The 24,018-nt window shown below is 51.1% G+C and overlaps 1 protein-coding gene across 6 annotated transcripts in view; it reads right to left on the minus strand.

The window, feature by feature from the left end:
• Positions 1–536: 536 nt before the first annotated feature.
• The window catches only part of SMOC1 (SPARC related modular calcium binding 1), a 146,849-nt gene continuing 123,367 nt past the window's right edge, over positions 537–24,018 (minus strand). For 2 of the 6 annotated variants that reach the window (XM_044924592.1, XM_044924591.1), the window contains exons 8-13: positions 20,581–20,773; positions 19,934–20,016; positions 17,622–17,727; positions 7,097–7,341; positions 5,493–5,626; positions 2,324–2,462 (exon numbers count right to left, since the gene is read on the minus strand). In XM_044924592.1, coding sequence (XP_044780527.1) covers positions 5,496–5,626; positions 7,097–7,341; positions 17,622–17,727; positions 19,934–20,016; positions 20,581–20,773 — 758 coding nt within the window. In that variant the 3' untranslated portion in view covers positions 2,324–2,462; positions 5,493–5,495. 6 annotated transcript variants of the gene reach the window in all.

The raw sequence follows: 24,018 nt of genomic DNA on the forward strand, positions 1-24,018 counted from the left end.
ATCTCTGCCGCAGTGTCCATGCTGAAGGCCTCTGGCAACGTGAGCCAGACCAGCAGCCTTGACCTGAATACGTGCCCCACAAAACTAGGGCACGGACGGCGTGAACCCCACTGGAGCCTGCTCCCTGGTTACAGTCGCTTCCCAGCCTGGGGTCTTGAGCTCAGGATTACAGCCAACATGCCCACTCCCATCAGCCCGAGCCATGGAACGGGCTCCCCCAGCCCTGCCCGCCAAGCACTGCCAGCAACATCCCCTGCTTTCACGTGACGGCTTGTGGGGCTGGCTGCACAGGGGCGGGTTAGAGGAAGCGTTACAAACAGGGTGCCAGCACTGTAGACAAGGGCCCAGGGGATCCAGGTCTTCACTGCAAGCCTGGCACCACCTCATGGCCACTTCTGGCTCCCTTTCTGGTCTAGCCCCTCAGACTTCCTAAGATCAGAGTGGAGGGCACCTGGGCCACAGTAAACAACTAAAACGTTAAGGAAATGAACGCTTTCCAGCAAAGGAAGCCACCCAAAGAAAGAGGCAACTGCCACCAAGGTTTATGCATTTTTTATTTTTTATAAAACAAGCTACAAACGGTCTCCCTCCCTCCTCACAAAGGAAAACCACACAACTCAGCCTCCACACGTGTGTGAGAGAGAAGATGTCCCAGGGAGATTCCAACTTTCTTCATGGAGGCGCTTCCTTCAGGGCAGGGAAGGAGGCTGAGGTCTCCCAGAAAGTCCACCCAGCCAGCACACGGGGCTTTCTGGTCCAGACTGATGGGCCAGGGCTCTTGTTCCATCCTACCATGTTGGGATGGGGTCTCCAGTCACCCTGACACAACCTCTGGGACTTTCATTAGGACAGCAAGAACCTTCTCCAGTCAGAGGATGGGATGGGATTAGAGATGCAGAGATGCGGCCAGATTTCCAAAAGTAACCCACAAAGGCGCCCATCCTGGAAAACTGCCCACCCTCCCTCCCTGCTGCTCTGGCTGCTCATGGAAAGGAGGGCTCCGTGTCACCCGGCACCCTTTGTTGGATGACTGTCAGATGGGCATGCCCCCACCCCTGCCACCCCGGGCAAGAGGAAGCTGGGGTATGACCAGAAGGCTGGGCTGTCCACGTTGGAATCACAGTAAAACGCCTGTGGGAAGCTAGGCCTGGATTTCCCCATGGCTGGGCCATTCTGTCCTCACTTCCAAGGGATGCAGAAGTAACAGGCCCAACATGAATTTGGCCCTGGAACTGGCCTCAAGCCTGGAAGCCCATAAGAGAGTTTAGGAAAACAGGAAGAACCTCAGTACTGAGTTTAACAACAAAAAAAAAATAAACGGTTGAGTGACCAACAAGGTGATGGATGCAACTCTTCCCGCAGGCTTACGCTGACCTGGAGAACAGGAGGGGAGAAAGAGGACTGCAGAAGTAGCTGCCTAGTCTGACCTCGGCATTGGGCGTTGTCTCAGGAAGCCTCATTCATGGGTGTGTGAGAGGTGAGAAGCCTTGGGTGGGCACTGGACTCACCAGGACAAGCCTTCTGTGCTTCTATCTCCACTGCTCAGATATTACATTTAACTACTAAATACAAGGTCCCGCGGGGTGTCTTTCTTCTCTGCCTCCCCTCTCCTGCTTTACGTGGAGTAGATGCTAAACGTAGCTGGAAATGTTTCAAGGCACCCTAACGCAAATCCTTAGGGCAATTTGTTCAGCGGGCGCCAATGACACTGTGTACCCACTGAGTCTGGGCCACCTGGGGGTCTGGATGGCCTGACCACATGGGCGTTGGAGGATGGGACTCGTGAGGGCTACCGGCCTCCCTCCAGGGGCCACTCCCATTGTCCTGCAATGTCCACTCCCTCCCTTGAGAAGGTCAACCGCCAAGTGACTTGCCGCTCTGACAGCCACGGCAGAAGGTGGCCCCTTCCTCCCACCAGAAAAGATACCCACGGAGTCTGCACTGTGATCACAGTGGAATCCAGGCTGGCCAGGGATGGAGTCCTGGGTTCTAGAGAGTGGGGCTGTGTGTCCGGAGCTCTCACAGCTCAGAGCAGGGAGAGGGAGGGGAATAAACAGATAGCAATGCCAACACCTGTACAAAAGAACTATACAATTTACATATATATTTATATACAGTATATAAATCTCTTTCTTCTCAGTCCCAGAAAGCCTCCCGCCCTCCAAACCCTAAAAGTTGTCAGTAGCAGATTCAAAAACTTAACAATAAAAGAGAATAAACAGTCTTTCTTCCCTTTCCTTTTCCCACTGCGATATTAGATACTAGTGTTTAAAAATGAAGCCGAAAAAGAAAACACACAAATAAGAGTTATTAAAAGTGCAAACACGATGGGCACCACTTATGTTACATGGGATGTGGCTGGGCCATGGCAACGTCGAAGGTTAGCTGTCTGATGATCCATCCTGCCTCCCTGGTCTCTCCACCTGCCCTTTGGCTTTCTGCTCCTTAGACGAGGCGTCCTACTGAGAAGGGGAGGAATAAGCAAGAAATCAGAGCTGGGTTTAAGAGAACTCTGGGCTTCCCTGGTGGCTCAGATGGTAAAGACTCTGCCTGCGATGCAGGAAATACGAGTTCAATCCCTGAGGCTGGAAGATCCCCTGGAGAAGGAAATGGCAATCCACTCCACAGATGGAAAATCCACAGATGGAGGAACCTGGCGGGCTACAGTCCCTGGGGTCACAGAGAGTCAGACACGACTGAGCAACTAAAACACTTTTGTTAGGACTCCAAATACATATATCCATTCCATCACTCGAGAGGGTTTTTCTGTTCAGGGTTAGGCACCATCCTCGGGCAAGTCAATGGGAGGGGTGGTGGGTTTTTTCAATGGAAGGACTTGTCTCCAGTCTCACTGAAAAATAATCCTGATAACTGCGCTTCATAAACTGGGAAGGACCAGTTAAGAAAGAGACCCAGCCCTGAGAACACTGTGCTGGGAAGTCAGCTCCCCAGCGAGGAGTCTGGTGGGTGAAAATGCCTGGATTCATGGGGCATTTCCCAAAATTCAGTCCCTCGGACCCAAAGCTACAATCACCCCCAAACTCTATGTCCTGCCCCACCTGACTTTTGCCCCCCACTAGGTGTGCAAGCCCCTCTCAGCCCACCAGAGGGCACCGCACGACACCAGATGACCAACGTCTGCTTCAGTCCCCACATACAATCTACCCAGGTGGCTTTTCTGCTGCTCCCAGAGCACAGAGACCCAGCAAAGCTGCTGGCAGCCCAGGGCTGTGTCGCTCTGTGTCGCTTCAGTCGTGTCCGACTCTGCAACCCTATGGACTATAACCCACCAGGCTCCTCTGTCCATGGGATTCTCCAGGCAAGAATACTGGAGTGGCTTGCCATTTCCTCCTCCAGGGGATCTTCCTGACTCAGTGATCAAATCTGGGTCTTTTACGTCTCTTGCGTTGGCAGAAGAGTTCTTTACCACTGGTGCCTCTTGTGTTCCTCAACTATTTCTAATTTCTTCTGTGCATTCACTGTAAACCAGGCACCAGCTTGTTAAATCTTCACACCAAAACTGTGAGGCAGATGCTATCATATCCACTTTGCAGATGAGGAAATTGAGGCTCAGAGACTTTGGGTAGCTTGCGAAAGATTACAGAGTTGGGAAGTGCCAGGGCTGCCTGCTTCCTTTGGGTCCTGCGCACCTGGTACCTGACAAAGCTTCAGAAGGCAAGACCGGAGGCCTCCGTGAGCTGCGTGGACCTGAGGTGCTAAGCACACCCAGCCTTCCCCTAGCTGCTGTGTGCCGTGCGGACCTTAACTATCAGCACGGGAAGCGGACCAAGGGCAGAGGGCTGGTGGAGCTCTGTGATTCCAAACCTACTGAGCTCAGAAGTGCTCCAGGTGGGCCTGGGGGTCAACGCAAACACTGGGGAGTCTCTTTCCAACACTGGGCCCCAGCTTGTGCTCTGAGAAATGGGCACAGATTCTAAGTATGCCAAAGCATAATGTGACCACACAGGACATCCCTCTCCCAGCCCTTCGTCATTTGACCAGGATCTAATGCACTGTGCCTGCGGTTAGGAATTGAGAAGGCACACCCATGATGGCAGGGGAGAATCAGGAGCGTGGACTGCATGCAGGGTGATCAGTGCTTCTGACAGCTGCAACTGTCTCATGAAGAACAGTATTATCTACGGAGCTTTCACGGAGGTCCCTCAGTGCCTCAACCACTTTCACAACTGCTTTGACTTGCTGTCTCAGTGCGTTGGCACAATGGCCCTGTGAGGTGGATACTATGGTTATTTCCATCTCACAGATGAAGAAACGGAAATCTGGGATGGTTGAGTAGTTTGTACTTGGGTGAAAGCTGGTCTGTGGCTGAAGCAGGGTTTGAGCCATGATGCTGCACCATGTCCTGGGGACTCAGAGTCATGGGGTCACAGAGAGGCATCCTCATCAGACAGGACTGCCTAGAGGAGCTGACGGACGTCAGGGTGACTGAGATGCATGTTTACAGATGGAAGGAGAGGGGAGGCAGCAGGAGGTGAGAGAGTTTAAACTATATAAGTGTGATGGGAAGTTGTTGAAGGGATTCAGTCTGAGAAACAATAACATCAGTTTTGGTAAAAAAAAAAAAAAATCTTCTGGGGCAGTGTGGGAAATGGATTGGGGATGAGCATCACTCACCCAGGGTCACACCTGCCAGGGTCAGGGCCACTACAGGTCACTTACCCAGGGTCACACATCCCAGAACCAGGGCCAGATCCCAAGACTGGGTACCTCAGCCACCTCCCCAGCTACCTTTCAGGTTTACCCTGTCAACCAAGGGTTAGAAGAAGGAAAAGCCCTTATGTCTCCTTCAAGGCAGTTCTCGGCACCAAACAAGTCAGAATTACCCAAATCGGCATCATCAGCCCAGACCCGTTACCTGCACTGCGACTCTCTAATTTTTGGGGTGCAACCAACTTGACAGGTCCAAGTCATGTCTGTTATCTTCCCCATCCCCTAGACCTGCTCTGCTTTTCCTCCCATGCTGCCCATCTCAGTGAATGGCCCGCCCTCCAGTTGCCCACGCCAGCCTTCATCCCTCTTTGCACTCAATCACCAAGCCCTGAAGTCCTACCTAGTCACCTCCCCCAGGACTCTGCAACCCAGCCGGGTTTTCCCTAACTCAGGCCTCCCTCATCTCCTGCCTGGTCGGTGCTCTGGTCTCCTGTTGGGTCTCTGCCCTCATTCATCCCCTGATCCATTTCCCACGCTGCACTAGAAGAATATTTTTTTTTTAATCAAAACTGATGATATCATTTCTCTGACTGAATCCCTTCAACAGCTTCCCATCGCCCTTATATAGTTTAAAATCTCTCATCTTACCTCCTGCTGCCTCCCTTCTCCTTCTACCCGTAAACATGCATCCCAGTCACCCTGACATCCTTCAGTTCCTCTAATACTCTCCTTCTCCACTTCCACAGCCTCACTCTTCACTTGCCTCAGTTCAGAACACTCCTCCCTTCCATGACTTTTCAGCTCAGCTACCTCTTACTCACTGGTCAAGGATTTGTCCAGAGCAAGGGCGGCAAGCTTTTCTGTGAAGAACTAGATGCAATCATTTTAGCTTTGTGGAGCATGGACAATATACAACAGTCTTGGTTGCATAGTCTTCTTTTTTGAAAATTACATCCTTTTTAAAATAGAAAGGACATTTTCTCTTTGTAAGGAAAGTTATGACCAACCTAAATATATTAAAAAGCAGAGACATTACTTTGCCAGCAAAGGTACATCTAGTCAAAGCTATGGTTTTTCCAGTAGTCATGTATGGATGTGGGAGTTGGACTATAAACAAAGCTAAGTGCCGAAGAACTGATGCTTTTGAACTGTGGTATTAGAGTAGACTCTTGAGAGTCCCTTGGACTGCAAGGAGATCCAACCAGTCCATCCTAAAGGAGATCAGTCCTGAGTATTCATTGGAAGGACTGATGTTGAAGCTGAAACTCCAATACTTTGGCCACCTGATGCGAAGAACTGACTCATTGGAAAAGACCCTGATACTGGGAAAGATTGAAGGCGGGAGGAAAAGGGGACGACAAAAGATGAGCTGGTTGGATGGTATCACCGACTCAATGGACATGAATTTGAGTGAACTCTGGGAGTTGGTAATGGACAGGGAAGCCTGGCATGCTGCAGTCCAGGGGGTCACAAAGAGTCAGACATGACTGAGTTGACTGAACTGAACTGAAAAATAAAAAAGCCACTCTTAGCTCCCAGGCTGTACAGAAACAGGCCGTGGACTAGACTGGGCCCAAGGGCTGTGGTTGGCTGACCTCTGGCTAAGACATCACTTCCTTCCTGAAGATTTCCAAGCCTGATGGGCCCTGAGCAGACGTAGGTGCCTTAGGTATATTCCCACAATACTCTGCACTTGCTGCACTGTGACAGAGACCATCAGCTGTCCACCAGAATCCATGCTCTCCTCCTCTTCCTGGGCCCCAAGCCCTCCTCACTGTGGGGTGTGGTCTAGTGATGGAGATCCAGCCAGTGAAATAGGAGAGGTGATGTATGTCACTTCCAGGACTGGTCCATCAACCCTGCCCCATGGGCACTGCTCCAGGGTTTACGCCATCCGGCTGACTGGAGAGGGAGAAGACCCACAGGGTGACCTTGGATGTCAGAGAATGAAGTTGGCAGAGTCATTCTCAGCCTGGCTCTCAGAGTGACTGCACCTGGAGCAATCTCCACTATCCCTCTACACACACACACACACACACACACCCCCTAGGACCTGGAATCACGGTGAATTACTATATGGGCAAGAGGAACTAATTTCCACTGTGTTGAGCCATTACTTGTGTGGTTCTACTTGTCACTGCAGCCTGGTGTATCCCAGTACACCCTCATGGTGCTCACCACAGTGTATGTAAACGCTTTAGCATCTGCCTCTTCAATAGACTGTGGAAGGATAGGAAACTTACCCTTCCATTCCTCCACTGTGTCAGGTGTCTAGTGCAAAGCACGATGCGCTCCAAGTAAGTAGTCAAATAAACACATACCTGGGAATCTCATCTATTGCAGGGTCGGGGTGTGGGGTTCCCTTGGTCCCCTCCCTCCAGGAGGGGCAAGTCCTGGAGGGCCAGGAGCACAGGCGATCACTCACCTTCTTTGCTAACACCCAGGCAGCCCTTCAGCTCGGGCAGTGAGATGACCTTGTCCTTGTTCAGGTCACAGTAGTCAGTGAAACGCCGGGCACATTTCTTGGGCTTGGCTTTCTTCTTCACATAGCGCTTGAAGGGCTTCATCTCGCGCTTGTTGATGTCGCTGCTGCTGTTGCTGTCCAGCTGGCTGAAATACCAGTGCACCACGCGCTCCTCCAGGGTGTGGCTGGGGTCTGGCTCCGAGAACCTGGGCCACGGGCAGACACCCACCCCCAAGCCCCGCTCAGGATCCTGCAGGAACCACCAGCCCCACCACAAGCCTCTCCCACATGCTCAGATGTCAAGGGTTGCCGGCAGCCAGGTAGAAATGGCTCCTCCAAGCCCAAACCCTCCCTGCCCTGCTCAGCCTGCAGCAGAATCACGTCACCCTTTCCAACTTGAGCCTCCAGCCCAGACAGTTCATTTCTGGGGGATCCCCAACTAGGTGAATCCGCCACACCCTGCCCCATAGCTAGGGATGTTCTCGTGCAAGAGGGATGCTCAGGACATATGGACTAGATTTCATCCACTGAGAAAACCACAGGGATCCAAACTATTCTCCTAGCCTAGTGTGGCTGATGCACAAACTGCCATCACACATGAACTTGACACCCAAATGAGTGTGACTATGAAGGGAGCTTGGAGCCTGTACCACCCACTCAGCACCCAGGCTGGGTCCCAGGAGGGCTTCCAAAGCAGCAGGAGTAGCCCCTGGCTTCAAACAATTGTCTTGGCAAGACAGAGTCAAAAAGAGTGAAACCAGGCAGCAACAAGTCAACGTGAAGTGTGAAGTTCCTGTGGGCCATCGCTGTTGGGTACCAAGTGTGGTAGGAATTGGGAGAAGGAGGCAATTGAGACGGACACAAAGAGAGGTTCTATAGCTGGAGAGTCCTGACCTACTAACGGTGAGTCTCTCCACACAGAGGTCTTAAGAGAGGGCAGACCCAGGAAACCACATGTTAACTCCAACACCTGGGGAATTCTGCTAAGAAGCAGAGTAACGTAGAGTAACCAAGAAAGCTTTCTGGGGGTCGAGATACATGGTGGTGACCGCATCTAACACACCCCTGATCGTAACATGACAAGAGCAATGGCCACACATGTAACATACACAAGGTCTACCCATTCATTTTATTTACTCATGCCTCAAATTTTTCCCCAAAAGGATTCAGGGTGCTAGGTAATACTGAAAACTTTAAAAGCCAATGATGAGTCTGTTCTAGAGCGGGTGACTGGCCAGGAGAACGGAGCCACACGAGTCCCATGGCTCCTGATGCCAGGGTTGGCACAGAGTGAATGTGGTCCAGAACCTTGTGTTTAAAGCCCTGGGTAACCTTCCCTCGGTTGGGGGACTGAGGCTGAGGTTGGCCCATTGTCTGCAGGGAACCGGACAGACTACACCAGGGGTCCTACAGCAGGGATTCAGGACCTGCCAGCACACTCTGAAGCTGTACCTAGCAAGAAAAATATTCAAGGCACTTGCCAATGCCTTGGGGTTCTTCTCTGGAATTTGCCGAGGTTTCCAGGAGGGAAGGGACAACCCTGACCCCTCCCCTATGAATGAGCCGGCAAACTCCCTCCCTCCCCAACACCCAAGTGACCTCACCATTTAGGGAAAAAGAAGTTTCATTACCAAAAAAAGCCAGGCGTCCCTGCTGAATGCCCATTCCTAATTAAGTGTATTATGGTCTTGGGCAGGCCCCACTGGGCACCCTGGACCAGGTCCAAGACAGCACGGTGAATAGATTGGCCAGCAGGACCTCATCCTGACATGCCTGGAGCAGGGAGTACCTGAGGAAGGTGTGAGGGACTGTCTGCTTCTGGCTCTTGGGGAATCTGCTAGGTCCGTCATAGAAACCAGGCTTGGAACAGCTTGCAAACAGGCAGGGCTCAGACTGTTGTCTCTGCCAGTGCACGGCATTTTGGTGGTTTTGAGCTTCCTCTATTTTCACTCCAATATTCACTCTCGAGCCTGAGAGGCATATACCAGGAGGGCCCCAGAAACGTCTCTACCAGGATGCTCCTGGAGCAGGAGGGAGAGTGGTCAGCTCCCTTGCAGAGCACCCTGTCTGCCTCCAACTTTCCCCAAATGAGGGAGGACCCGGGCCAGGGAGGAGAGCCAGGACGGGCCCCAGGGGAGGCGCTCCAGTTATTCCCCTCCAAGCTTTCTAAGGCGTCCAGGGGAGGGAGTCAGGGTTTTCCCCCTCAGCCCCTCCCTTGAGGGGCCACGAGCGCCCCTGGCAAAGGCAGCTCTTCCTTTAACCTTTAGGCTCAGCATAGCGTCATGTCTACCTAGAGGCTGGAATAATAAAGCCTCAGTTGCTGAGACGGAAGGGATGAGGTCATCCCACCCAGACGCCCTGCCAGGAGAGGCTCGCTGCCTCCAGCACGTGTTCCTGGGCTCTCGCCTGCCTGCCCGGTTCTTGGCGACTCTGTGACTGGGGCTCCCTGCACCTTCCTTTGGGCTAGTCTGCAGCAAGAAGCGGCTCTTCTCCCCAGGCGACAACCTCTAAGAGTTTCGTCTCAGGCCAGAGAGTGACTGTCACTTGGCTCCTTACTTCTTTTCCCCTTTCTTCCCCGTCTCCCTGGTCTGGAGAGCCAAGTTTCTGCCCTCCTCACTCCCAGCAGGACCTCCCAGCCCGGAGCAGCCACAACTTCGGACAGCTACATCCCTGCATGTCCCACCCCCGGCCTCCACTGAGGATACTTGCAGAGGAGAGGTGCTCCAGGGGCCCTCCATGCCTGCCTCTGGCTCCCAGAGCTCTGCTGCAACCCACAGGCTGCCTCTTCCCTCCCTTCTCCCCAGCCCGTGCGAGGCTCTCGGCTTCTGAACTCCTCTGACTTCCAGAACCCATGCTGCATCCTCCCCCAGACAACAGGGCCCAGCTCTACATGTATAGCTGGGCAGCGCTAGGGTCCTGCTTTGGAATCCAACCTTTTGTCTAGGCCAAGCTCCAAGTACATTTAAGGCAAGAATTTCTTAGCTTGGGGGAGATCACGGACCCTCAGAGAACACAAACAAAGCCACAGTCCCTCTCTCTGAAATGCAAGTGCACCCAGAACGCTGCGGATTTTAGGGGTTTAATAGATGCTCCAAACCTCATTCAATTTAAGAACCCTCGTCTAGAGGGAAAGAGACTCCAGACATGACCCTAGAAGAATAAGTATGCACCTTCTGGGAGAAGATGGGATGAGACAAAAAAAAACAGCAATTGGAAGGAGCCTGGGAGTAGTTTTCATGTTTCCAGCAAAGCATAACGAAAAAAAAAAAAGAAAGAAAACTACCAAAGGCATCTGGCTCAAAGCTCTGAAAGCAAGGTTTCTGGCTTCACAGCAGCTTTAAGTCCCCAAACTACCATACTTCATACAAGAACTAGTTAAGAGTGAGACTTATCAGGAGTCCTGATTTAGCCAAACCGGCAGTGGGCATGTGTGAAAGACGGGCACCTCCATTAACCGAGATGAGGCTGGGATTTTCCCAGGGCAGCGTGGGGGTGGAGCAAGATGGCCTCCTCCAGAGGCCCCAGGAATCTCTCAACAGTCTTTGCTGGAGTCCTTCCCATCACAGCTAGGCTCCCCACTATTTACCACTGACCTCAAAGCCACACCTCACTGATGCCTCCAGCTCTTGCAGCTTTCTAGCAGAATCCTTTAAAAACACAGGCTACTTGCAGTCCCAGTTCCAGGGTTACACTGACGTGGACTCCAAACTCTCCTGTACACGTGCACACAGAAACCCCGCTGGGGTCATCAAAGCTACTCATCGGGCAAGGGCTGAGCACCCAACATTAGAGCCAATAATGGCTCCTTAGGTCACCTAACAGTGACACCCAGGTCCTTGCTATGGGCTTCCCTACAGGTAAAATTCCACTTCTATTAAAAGGGCTCCTTGGGTGTGCAGAGGATCCAAGTTTTCTCCCGTATGGCATGAAGAGCCAGTAAAATGTTGGTGTCAGCCCTGCCTCTGGGCTTTTTTGGTAGCCGTCCTCGTGCCTCCCGCCTCCTGGGAGAAGGAAAACCACTAGAGCCAGGCCCCTCCCTGGACTGGCCCCACCGAGTCTTCTCCCACACTGAAAAGCGGCAGGTGCCGCCCTTCCCCTGCAGCCCTCACTGCGTCGCTTCTACAGCCTCAGCCAGGCCAGGCCTTGGCTGCAATGCACAGCTGGAGAGCCAGCCCCATTTACCACAAGGAAACCGATGCTGGCCGAGATCTTGGGCCCGATTCTGCTGTCCCAAGCAGTTTTAAACAAGGTGAGGTGGGATGGCCTAGAGGCATGAGCCAAGCCAAGCAGACCAACGGAGCCCCATCTGGAATCGGGTCCAGGCCCCACCAGCTGTGCTGGCGGGTGAGGCTGGGAAATGCCAAGTCAGCCACATTCTCAGCCTCTTCCTTGCAAGACCATCAACAAGTAACCACACTGGGCAGGAAGGAGGAAGCCTCAAGACAAAGAGCCTCTCCTTTCAGGACCACGTGAGGGGCTGGGAGGCTCGTGCAGCTCAGCCCACCTCCTCTCGATGTTGGCTTTTTCTAGGAAGGCCGATCTATGGGGTAGGGGGAGGAGGGCTCTGCTTCTTGCAGGAGGAAGGACCAAAAGCATAATTCAATGATCCATCAACCCTTCACAGAGAAAAGCTATCATCTAGTGATACCTGTGGGCTTCCCCTGTGGCTCAGGGGTAAAGAATCCACCTGCAATGCAGGTGTTGCATCAGATGTGAGTTCGATCCCTGGGTTGGGAAGATCCCCTGGAGGAGGGCATGGCAACCCACTCCAGTATTCCTGCCAGGAGGATCCTATGGACAGAGGAGCCTGGGAGGCTACACAGTCCATGGGGTCACCAAGAGTCAGACACACATGCAATGTAACCTGCTCCCTCTCAGGCTCTGGCCACAGATGTTTCCATGGGTACCCCTTTCACTTGGCCTATTTTTAAATTTGGGCCACACTGCTTCCCCCGAAAATCAAGCTAGATGCCAGAAAAGGAAGTAGACATCTCTCTCTTCCACTCCCTACATCCAATGAGTCTTCAAATCCTATTGATTTCATTACTTGAACTTCAGTAGATGATCCTACCCCCCACATCTGTAATCCACACTCTCATCACCTTTCACTCAGATGATGCTGTAACTTTCCTGCCCCATCCAGCACCCCTCCCGTCCAGCTCCCATAGGAATGCCTATCTAACTCCATGACTCCCTGCAGCCTCTCTGGCATGGATCACAAGGTCCACCAGGGTCTGGGCTCTGCCCAACTCTACAGCCTCATCTACAACCTGCCTCCCAAGACTAAAACTCTGCTCATGATTCCTTCCACAGACCCTATGTGTGTGTGTATGTGTGTGTGTGTTAGTTGCTCACTTGCATCCAAGTCTTTGTGACTCTATGGACTGTAACCCACCAGGTTCCTCTGTCCATGGGATTTTCCAGGTAAGAATACTGGAGTGGGTTGCCATTGCCTTCTGCAGGGGATCTTCCTGACCCAGGGATCGAACCTGGGTCTCCTGCATTGCAGGCAGATTCTTTACCATCTGAGCCACCAGGGAAGCCCACAGACCCTACCTTGTTCATACCTCACTATCCCAAGGGTCCCTCTGCTGGGAAGTTCTTACTCCTGGTCCATCTAGGTCAGGACGTTGTCTCATTCGTAAGTGAAGATGTGGCTTAAACATCATCTCCTATAGAAAGCCTTCTCTCACGTGCCTTCCTCCCGAGTCCCTGCCTGCATGACTTCATCTGCCTCTGTTATCACACTGGCTTTACAGGGCACTCACGTGACTACACAGCTCTTCTCCCAGGAGCTTCTCCAGCCCAGGAACCAAGTCTGCATCCCTGTATGTCCCCAGAACCCAGCACAGAGCTTACACTGGGTGTGAGATGTAAGAGTTTGTGCAAAGCTAAAATCTCCAAGCCTGACAGGTGGTAGTTTGGGACGAAGACACCCTCTCTTCTACTCAACCCAAACATTCCCCCGTCCCTTCTTCCCAACGCCACTAAATAAGACTGTTTCCCACTGGCCCCAGCTGGTGTCCAGCTTTACTTGCCAGACCCTGAGAGGATGCAGGAGGGATCAGCTGTGGCTTCCTTGACTTCGTGCTTACAGCCCCAACTCTGCCTGAATTCAGAGCCAAGGCCTAAACCCAGGCAGCCTGGATCCCCTCATTCTCTTCACGGGCCCTGCTCCTCTGCCTTTGCTCTTCTGTCCTAGAAAAGCGCCTGACCAGGGCTGTCCACACAGCGCCCAAGTCCTGTGGGCCCATCCAGGGCACCATAAAGCTCTGGTGGCAGTGAGCTTCAGGGCTGGCTTTGGCCTCATACTTAGTCTTGAAGTAGCTGCTGGACCCTCAGACATGTGCCAAGGAAAAGGCCTCACTGAGACATCCCTCTCTGTGCCTGACAGAGATCCATCCATCTACCCACCCATCCTTCTGGCTATTTATTCATTTAACAAATGTTTACGGAGCACCTACTGTATGCCAGGCACTTTTCTGAGTTCCAGGAATAAGCAGGGAAGAAGGTGAAAAATGTTCCTTTTCTCACCGAACTTCCATTTTCATTGGGTGGGGTGAGGCAGATATAAATGAACAAACCAGCAAGACATCAGGTAGTGATAAGCACTAGGCTGAAAATTAGAAAGAGGTGTCATGATAGAAGGTGACAGGGCTGTTCCTTTCGTTCGGATGGCCACTGAGAAGGTGCTATTTAAATGGGGCAAGTCACGGGAAGATAAGGGACTCACATTCCAGCCTGAAGAAGCAGCTGGCATGGAGGCCCTGGGGTGGTAAGAGCTTGGCCTGTTTGAGCACCTGAGAAGGACCAGCGGCAGCTGGCATGTAATGATGGGAGGTAGTGGCATACGAAAGGAGGGTGAGCGCCATCAAGACCATCCTTCAGAGCCAATTCACGGTCAGAGTTAGGGCTTGATTTTCCTAAACATTGGGTCGACATCAAAGTTCACTCAGGTTTTTCCGTAACAAATTATGGAAAAACCCGAATGAATTTTTTTGCCAACCCAATATAATAGAGAGATCTGAGAGGGATTTAAATGCAGTAAAATCAGTAACCCTGACCAACTACCCCCCTGTATAACCACTCCTCTCTCCTTCTCCCCGCCAGGCCCACCCCGACTCCCTTGATCTCTAAACTACTTCTCGATTCATCTTGTCTGTCTTTTGATTACAAGTATAGCCTCCAGGTAACACAATTACCAAATGCAGTTCAAACCTTTCATTCTCATCAGAACCAAACACGGTCAAGTTCATATGAGCTTAAAATGAAAAACATGTTTAGGAAAGAATATTAAAAAAAAATTTTTTTTCTTCCAGCTCTCATTATACCTAAAAGAGATTTTTTTGGAAAGAAAAAGAAAATCACTTCCCTAAGGACATAGTAGGATTAAAAGCATTTATAAACTTCTTAGTTTTTATTTTCTGTAAAAATGTCCTCCCCTGCAATTTGAGGGCAGAGCGTCCATCTGAACTTGGTCTGGCAGCAGGCCTGCCTGTGCTTTTGACCCCCCGGCCCAGGACCCAGCTGGGCTCTGCTTTCCCCGTCACTGAAGCCTGCCTGGATCTGAGGCCAGGCAAGGCTCAAGGGCTGGCCTCCTGCAGAAGCAAACAGGATGGAGGGTGAAGTGCTATCTCCTTAGGACCCATGTACAAGCACAAGGCAGGCTCCCTGAGGGGTGGGTCAGAGCCAGCAGCCCAGAAGAGTTGTGAGTGGAGAGGAACCAGATTTTGGATTTTTAGGGCCATGTCCCCTCCTTGTTTCTTTAGTCCCTCTCTTCTAAAAAAACATAAATAGCTCATACTCATTTTTGCATGAAACAACAGGTATGTTTTCACATTCCAATCATGAAAAGCAAAAAGGTATACAATCCTGAATGCTGCTACTGCTACTGCTAAGTCGCTTCAGTCGTGTCCGACTCTGTGCGACCCCATAGATGGCAGCCCACCAGGCTCCCCCATCCCTGCGATTCTCCAGGCAAGAATTCTGGAGTGGGTTGCCATTTCCTCCTCCAATGCATGCAAGTGAAAAGTGAAAGTGAAGTCACTCAGTCGTGTCCGACTTGTAGCGATCCCATGGGCTTCAGCCTACCAGGCTCCTCCGTCCATGGGATTTTCCAGGCAAGAGTACTGGAGTGGGGTACCATTGCCTTCTCCACAATCCTGAATACACCTGTTCATAATTTCCCGTCCCTCTTCCTGGAGATGAGGACACAGCTCTCTCTGTCTTAGACCTCCAGTGGCTGAGCACTACCTCTGGGCAGTTCCCATCTGCCAACCTGTCAGACCCTGTCTCCATCTGCCCTGCTCCTCCTGCTGTTGGGGAGGCCTGGCCCCATTCACAGGGTGAGCAAAACAAACCAGCCTCAGAGCTCACAGGACCACGGAGTAGCTGAGGGCAAGCAACCCCAGACAGGGGGTTTCCTAGAGTGGCAATCCACGAGGCAGTCTCTGCACTCATCATGATGGGACATAAATGGTTTTTACCAAAGGCCACTCACTGTATGAGCCCATCTATATAAAATGTCCAGAGTAGGCAAATCCATAGAGACAAAAGTTAATTAGTAGCAGTAGTAGTAGTCTGGGGGAGGGCCACTGAGGAGTGACTGTTAATGGGTACAGAGTTTCTTTGGGGGTTGATGAAAATGTTGTGGAATTTTGGCTAGTGGTAACTGTACCACTTTGTGAGTATAATGAAAACAGTTGCACGCTTAAAAAAAAAAGCCAGGGGGCCACTGCCCTCGTCTGCCTTGGGACACAGAAGTGCTGAAACCTGTGCTGGGAGTCCTGGTTCCCACCCTAGATACATGCCCTGTGGTCGCGCTGATCGCTGCTGAGGCAGTCAGCCTTCCACCGGCCTGGGGGCCTGGGCCGGTCTCATGGTGGCACTCCTTGCCCGTTGACAGTTCTGCCTCTGAGCAGGTGCGGAGGAATCAGCCCTCCCTCCTTGGTGAACCCCACAAGCTCAGAGTCAGGCTGCCCACTCCTGCCAAGCACATGGTAGTTCCTGTTGCTACAGGGACCTGAACACCGCCCAGCTCTGCCGAGCCTCACCCTCTGGCTTCATAATGGGAAGCACATCGCATGGGCCCTTTGGGACCTGGTCCCCACCTCCTTCTCTGCATCATCTGCCACCTCTGTCATCTTCTCCATCCTCTCCTCTCCTCTTGCATCCGCTCCAGCCCAGCCATACTGAACTATGGCCATGCACTTGCCTGGGGTCACAATGTTCTTTTTCTCCTAGAATGGCTTTCCTTCTTTTACTAGCTAAGTCCTACCTGTCCTTCAAAATCCAGTTCAGGTATCACCTCCTCCTGGAAGCCTTCTCTGATTCCTCCAGACTGAATGAGCAAACCCTTCTCTGTTCTTTCACCTCTTATCTAGCACTTACCACAGAGTTTGCATCTGTCCACAGCCTAGTATTCTCACTGCTGCTGCTGCTGCTAAGTTGCTTCAGTCGTGTCCGACTCTGTGCGACCCCATAGACGGCAGCCCACCAGGCTCCCCCGTCCCTGGGATTCTCCAGGCAAGAACACTGGAGTGGGTTGCCATTTCCTTCTCACTAGGTTCATTCTTTGAAGATAAGGACATGCCTCACATTCCTGGATTCCCAATCCCTAGCCCAGGGCTTGTTGTGCTGTGCATGTTCAATAGGTCTGAGCATGCATGCTCCAACCGACCCAATGGGCCCAAATCGTGAGCGCTGGTGATGCTGGTTGTTAAGGAGCAGGTGGATTTCGGCCCTGTGTCAAGACTGCCTTGGTCAGCATATCAACTCCTGATTTAGGTAGGGTCTGGCTATGGTAGTGTCCAATCCCAACACTCGGAGTCCCTTGGGATTCTCAGGCATGTGGCTCCTGCCTCCTCAGAACACAAAACCACCAAGTGCTCCAGACTTCCTCCTTGCTGTCCCCATCACATGCCCACCCCACTTCCTGCCGTTCTGAACTCACCCTAAGGCATACACTGCTGAGACTAAAGTGCTGGAAGTCTCCAGACACTCCTGGTGCGTGCCATGCTAAGTGGCTCCAGTCATGTCCGACTCTTTGGAACCCCATGGACTGTAGCCTGCCAGGCTCCTCTGTCCATGGAATTTTCCAGGCAAGACTACTGGAGTGGGTTGCCATTCTCTTCTCCAGAGAATCTTCCTGATGGATGGATCGAACCCATGTCTCTTATGTCTCCTGCATTGGCAGGCAGATTCTTTACCACTAGCACCACCTGGGAAGTCCCAGACACTCCTGGACTTACCTGTGATCAGGTAACTACAAGCTAGAGAAAAGCAACTCCCAAGGACTGGAAAGGGGAGAGGGGTGGTGAGATTTTTGGCAGAATGTTGGACAAAGTCACAGCTACATGGTTTCAGGAAAAGGATCAACTTCCAGCCCTTGCGCTACCCAAGCCCTCCCCACCCTCAGCGTCCTGCAGCATCTAAACGTTCAGGGGCCCCGAGGTCCCACTGGCCTGAGTCCTGCCCACACTCTCACCTCCCACCTCCAGTGGGCGCTGCTGAGTTAATGGCCTGCACCATGTCCGTGGTGAGGGCGTCCAGAAGGCTGGTGATAAATTCCAGTTTCTTCCCTTCTGGACAGCCTGAAAGACAAAGCGAGATCTGAAGGCACGGGCCGGGTACGTGATCAAGTAAACCAGCTTCCTCCACTACCGCTGTTTCTTCAACCTCTCCAAGGCCTTCTTGTCCAGCCAAATCCACTTTGGGAATTGTCCACAGCTCAAACGATTCGGTCTCCAGCGTTACAGGCGGATTCTTTACCAGCTGAGCCAGGGAAGCCCCAGATGATTCTCATAAACCTCCAGCGTTCCTCTCCCCACAGCCCACAAGGGACCATCAGACCACGTGGACAATAAGGCTTTCGGTGTTCTTCCATTCCACAAATTTTTGCTGAGTATCAACTCGGGCACTATGGTATATGTTAGGAATATACTAGACAGCGCTCTTCTCCTCATAAAGTCCATAGTCTGCTGGGAAACTCAAGTGGTACAGTGAGACCAGGCTACTCCAGAGGTGAGGACCAGGTGGTAAAAGGGCATTAGGAATGCAAGAAATCCAAGGTCAAAGTTGACTCAATGGACCTACCAGTTTACCTATGCAAGAACCTCTTCCTTTTTTTCCATCTCTCCTCAGCCAGCTTAGATTATAATGATCAACCCTCCCTTAGAAGTACTCTCAAATCCTTTGTTTATTCCTCACGGTGGGACTCCAGCAAAACCCCAAGCATGGATGAACCTTCGCACAGATATGCCTTCTCCAAATCCACACCCCCAGAGCTGCATGTTGCTGGTGTAAACACCACCACACCATTGGAGAGATGGTTTTCCTGTAAATTCATGACTGCCAGCCCCAAACAGTCCCTCAGCACTACCTACAATTCTCCTCTCTGCAGCAACTATTTCATTCTCTTCTCTCTGCAGTTCCCCCAGGTCTCTGGTTAAATGCCACTTTCTCAGTGAAGCCATGGATTTCTTCCTGTCCTTCTCCCAGCACCTCACTCTTCCCCTTTAGAGTACCTAACACCATCTTCATGTGTTTGTATTCATTTATTTGTGTACTCTGTCTCCCACACTACATAAGCTTCACTTCCATTTTGATTACTAGACATACCCAGCGCCTGGCACACAATGAAATCTCAGTTCACATTTGTTGAAGGGATGGCTAGACAGAGGGATCCTGGCCTCTACGACTCCGTTCTCATGACAGAGTGATTTCTACAAACCTCACTTGGGAACCCCCGGACTTTCAAGAGCCTCTGTTTTCAGTTCTCCTTTGGAGTCTTGATGGAAACAGTGGGAGCTCCCATCAGCACTGACCTGATTAAAACTACAGTGTTTTGAGACATCAATATTTAGTAATCATATTGTAACTCACGGGCAGAGAACCCGGTAAATAAGGGAAACCCAGCCCAGCAGCCCTTCAGAGGCCCTGGCCCCTGCCTATGCCTCTTGTGCCACACTCCAGGGACAGTTCTGGGCCACCAAGGGTCATTGCAAAGGCACTCTACAGGGTTGGCAACGGACACTACCATGCCCTGCAGGATAGCCTGTTCTGAGAGTTAGCTTTTCTTTGCAGCCCTGGAGAAAAGGGTCCACAGTCCCCAGATCACTGTCCCAATCACCCTGCTGCTGCTGCTGCTAAGTCACATCAGTCATGTCCGACTCTGTGCAACCCCATAGACAGAATCCCACCAAGCTCCTCTGTCCCTGGGATTCTCCAGGCAAGAATACAGGAGTGGGTTGCCATTTCCTTCTCCACCCAATCACCCTAGGTTAGAGAAAAAACTGGAGCATTTTTTGAGGGTAGGATTTTAAGCCAACACGTGTGCGTGCTAAGTCGCTTCAGTTGCGTCCTACTCTTTGCAACCCTATGAACCATAGCCAGGTTCTTCTGTCTGCGGGATTCTCTAGGCAAGAATACTGGAGTGTGTTGCCATGGCCTCCTCCAGGGGATCTTCCTGATCCATGGGACTGAACCCACGTTCCTTAATGTTCTTTACTATGAGTGCCACCTGGGAAGCCCTTTAAGCCAAGGACTACATTTTAAAGATGAAAAAGGGAAGAGCAAGGAGGAGAAACCATGTGTTTAAGGCTTCGGGACTAATTAGGGACACATACCAGACTGGATGCCGATCCTGTGGCTCCTGCCATGCCCCTGCCCACTGTCCGTCCCCACCCCAGCTTACAGATGAGGAAACAGACCCAGAGGCGGGCGCTGCTTCTGCACGATGAGTGGGTGGCGGGACAGGAAGGGGTGAGGATGTCAGCAAGAGGCAGTGTCGTCTCCTACCTGGCAGCTCCCTGTCCTTGAAGGGGTCCTCCACCTCCGCACTCTTAGCCCTGGCATCACTCTCACAACTGGGCATCACATAGCTGAGAAGAGAGACAGGCAGGGGGTAAGAGGGGCTGGAACCTGAGCCGACTTCAGCCCTTCCACTAGCAATGATCTGTGTGGTCTCCAAGCCTAGAGCACCCAGAGCTGGTGGAAAAATATCGCCCACACTGTCCACTAGCTACAGGGCAATCCCAGCATCAGCGTCCCCACAGAGACACGTTCAGGCATGTTGCCACATGGTCTCAGCTACTCAAGTAGAGTGGTGTCCCCTTATGTCTGCACACAGGATCTTTTTGACCCATAGCTCCTAGTGACTCAGGCAGGGCAATAACCTGCCTGAGTGAACTGAGGCTCAGAGAGATTACCTCCTTTCCCCAAGGCCACCCAGCTAGAAAAGGCCAGCCCTGTGACCAGAATCCAAGATCCAGGTCTTTCTACCAGGACCTCATCTGCTCACGAGCAGAGATGCTGCTCCCCAAGTGTCTCAATTCCCACCTGGCCAGGATAATAAATCCGGGAGATGCGAGGCGCTAGCCTAACAGGAAGCTGGTTGTCCTGCCCCAGGGTCCATCTGAAGGGCAGGACAGGCTCCGGGGGCTTACCGTGTGGAGGTCCCCGGCAGCGGACGCCCAGTGTCCACCAGCACACACCAGCAGTAGCCAGTGGACTGGTGGCACTGCACTGGTTTATAGAGCCCCCCAGGAGCACACTCGGGGATCACAATGCCCTCGCGGGGGTTCTGCCGGGCCTCTTCCAGGGCGCTCTGTCTCTCCTGGTCACACGAGTGAACTTTCTCTGCAAGAAAAGACACAGCCCGTGGTGACTTCCCAATCCTATGCTTTCCCTGTCAGGACCTGGCCTGGCCCCCAGGAACTGATGATGGCTGACTGGTGAATCACCAAGGGGTGCGGGGTCCCCACGCCAGCCCTGAGTGAGGAGCTGGAGGCTCCGAGCACCTCACTCTGGCCCTCGCATGGCCAGGCTGCGGTAGCATTCACGCCGGGAGGCAGGGCTTCTCCTCATCAGAGCTGCAGTTGGCCTGGGAGTGGAATCTCCTGACTGTTTTCAGAACCGTCCCTGCTCATGTCTCCTAGCTCCAGCCCTGCAAGCTGACAGCTGAGGCAGGAATGCCTGTGTGTGTGGACACTCTCCCAAACCCAGACCCCGTAGGACAGGGCCACAGTCACTGTCCTCAGGGTGGGAAGATGCTCTGATGCCTGGCACCCAAGAGAAGCAGAAACAAGGCCCAAACCCACTCCTTCCAGGGCTCCATCAGAGCCGGACAAAGTAGGCTGAATGGAGCTGAGTTGATTACACAACACTGCTTCCATTACACAACACACCTTCCCACAGGAAGGTGTCTGTACTCAGCGGCCTCAGAAACCATGCCAGCGTGTCTGAACAGCCAAACCTGGTTTTCCCAGAGTCAAGCCCAGCTTGAGGCACCACAAGGTGCCCTGTGCACTGGGGGCTTTAGAACCCCACGGCCCCTAACCAGTCAACCTGCCCAACTTCCCCTTCTTGTTTTTTTGTTGATACTATGTGGGGCTTTGGGGTTTGTTTGTTTTTTTTTTTAGTTATTAAAAATAAATAGCATTGGGTTTCTTTTCTCATTATAAAGAAATATTTGAAGAATCGCTAATCCCACCAAAGTTAAGTTCTACCTACCCTGGATCTTTTCTTTTGCATGTACACACATGCAAATACATATGCACACACGAGGTTGTTTTTTTTTTAAAAACAATAAAAGGGACCATATCATAAACTTGTACCACTGTTTTTGATCTACTTATTTCTCTTTTTATTCATTTACTTTATCATCACTTTATTTCTCTCATGAACAGTAATCCACAACTTTCCTCGTGAAGAATGTGACAGGAATCACCTTGGGTATCCCGTGACTTTTTCACAGTGTGTTACAAAAATACCACTCGGAGAGCCAGGAATTTGGCATCAGCAATGTGGAGATTCATCCTGCTCACTGAACAAATGGATGAAAATAACAGAAGCTGAACTCTGATGGAGCCAAAGCCTTTGAAATAATGGCTCTGTTAATGATACACATACGAACCGGACAGATGTTGAAGCAGACTGTAGGTGTGCAGAGATGCAATGCTGTCTTAGAGGAAAGTCAGATGATGGGGAAATGATTTCTGGTCTCCTAAAAAAAATGCTGAAAAATTCTCATTGCAGAGTGAGGGAATATTTCCTTAAGGGCATAAAAATATTGGATGGTATATATATAGCATATTTGCTATTAAAATATAATTCTGATATGGAAAATGAAAAAAAAAAGGAATTACTGTTTTCATAATGCAAACATAGCAAAATTGAACAGAATCTCCTTGGCTAGATGAACAGGCGTTTAGAACAGTTGACAGACAATAGACTTATGATTCTAAACCCAGTTATAACTACCACCAGAACTGCCCCTAGAGCCAGCTTAGGGAAGAGACAGAAACTGCTGGAGAGAGGGGGCCTTTGGGGAGACCTGGCCTGAAGACCCAGTATTTTGAATCGGGCCCCTGGCTAGGATGGAGCCTGGCACCTTCCAGAGGATTACACAAGAGTGTTTCAATAGCTCTCCCAACCCCAAGTGGGTAACTTTATTTTCCTACCTCGTATTTCATGCCACAAAAAAAAAAGTGACAGATGAGCAAAACCAAAAGAAAACAGCTTTTTACTGGCCCCGCGTTCATGTAACAACCTCTGACAGAGACTTTAAATTATAAGATCCTCCAGGCCAACATTCTAAAGCCGTAAATCAGATGGAAGGCGAGATGTGAACAGAGGTGGAGAAAGCTTCCCTGGGGACAGAGCAAATGATGGGCCTGACTTCACACCATCGGGGATCCTGAGACTGCAGGGATGTGGAGAGGAGCCAGCCGAGGAGAGGTGGGAACCCGTAGTCTGGGGGCTGTCGACAGATTTCTGGACGTCCTTGAAGGCTGTTCTGAGATGTTTGCAGCCCACTTCCATAGAGGCTGCACGGAGTTCCACGGAGAATAAAACCATACAAATGATGACGCGAGCTAACTTGGAAAAACTAGGGGGCTAGCAGTGGAATTTGAGAAAAGGCTAAACGCAGGGTTTATTACTTTATTACTTTTTTGTTTGTTTGCTTGCTTGCTTATTACTTTATGATGATCTCTGCAAGTCCAAGTGCTTCTCTAAGAAAGACGCAGGAAAGGTTTATAATCATAGTAATAACCATTTGCAAAGAAAACACAGAGAGTTTGTCTTCCAACAGAGAGAAAATCTCTCCTAAAATCCTCTTTATACTAATAATAGTCAAAGCAAATATTCACTGAGAAGCATGCACCAGGCAGTAGAATAAAGACTCACTTGCCTAATCTCTTCGTCCCTGTGAAGTAGGTGCTGCTATTAAGCCCATTTTATTTTTTAAAAAATATGTATTTATTTATTTAGCTGTGTTGGGTCTTAGTTGTGGCGCATGGGCTATGATGCATGGGCTTAGTTGCCCTGTGGCATCTTAGTTCCTCGACCAGGGATCTAACCCATGTCCCCCACATTGGAAGACAGATTCTTAATCACTGGAACACCAGGGAAGTCCCTTTGCCACTTTATAGACCAGGAGACATTCATGAATTTTCCCAAGTTCACTCAGCCAGGCAAGAGGAGAGCTGAGGCTCTGGTCAAGAGCTCTGACAATCAAGTCTGTCTTGCTGAACTCTAGACAGAGATTGTTGCCTCTAATCATTTGCTTTTAGGGGAAAGTACATTTATTTTTATGGTGTGAAGATTTTCCAGCCAGTCCATTTGCAGACTGCCATAAACGTGCAGCATTCTAAAGCAAATGTGTAAAAACCCACACTTACCCTTTTGACACAGCACTGTTTCTTCTGAACCAACAATTTTTCTCCGCTAGAGCGCACCCTGGACCTCATACCCTCATATTTTTCCCTCTTTGCCTCCGAACCGGAAACCTAAAGCCAAATCTGTAACTCACCCACCACTGACAGACAGTAACATGAATAATAATAGCTAACTGCTCTCTGAGTTTTTACTACGTGCCCAGC

Source organism: Bubalus bubalis, chromosome 11 (genome assembly GCF_019923935.1).
Source record: "Bubalus bubalis isolate 160015118507 breed Murrah chromosome 11, NDDB_SH_1, whole genome shotgun sequence".
NCBI classification, from domain to species: domain Eukaryota; kingdom Metazoa; phylum Chordata; class Mammalia; order Artiodactyla; family Bovidae; genus Bubalus; species Bubalus bubalis.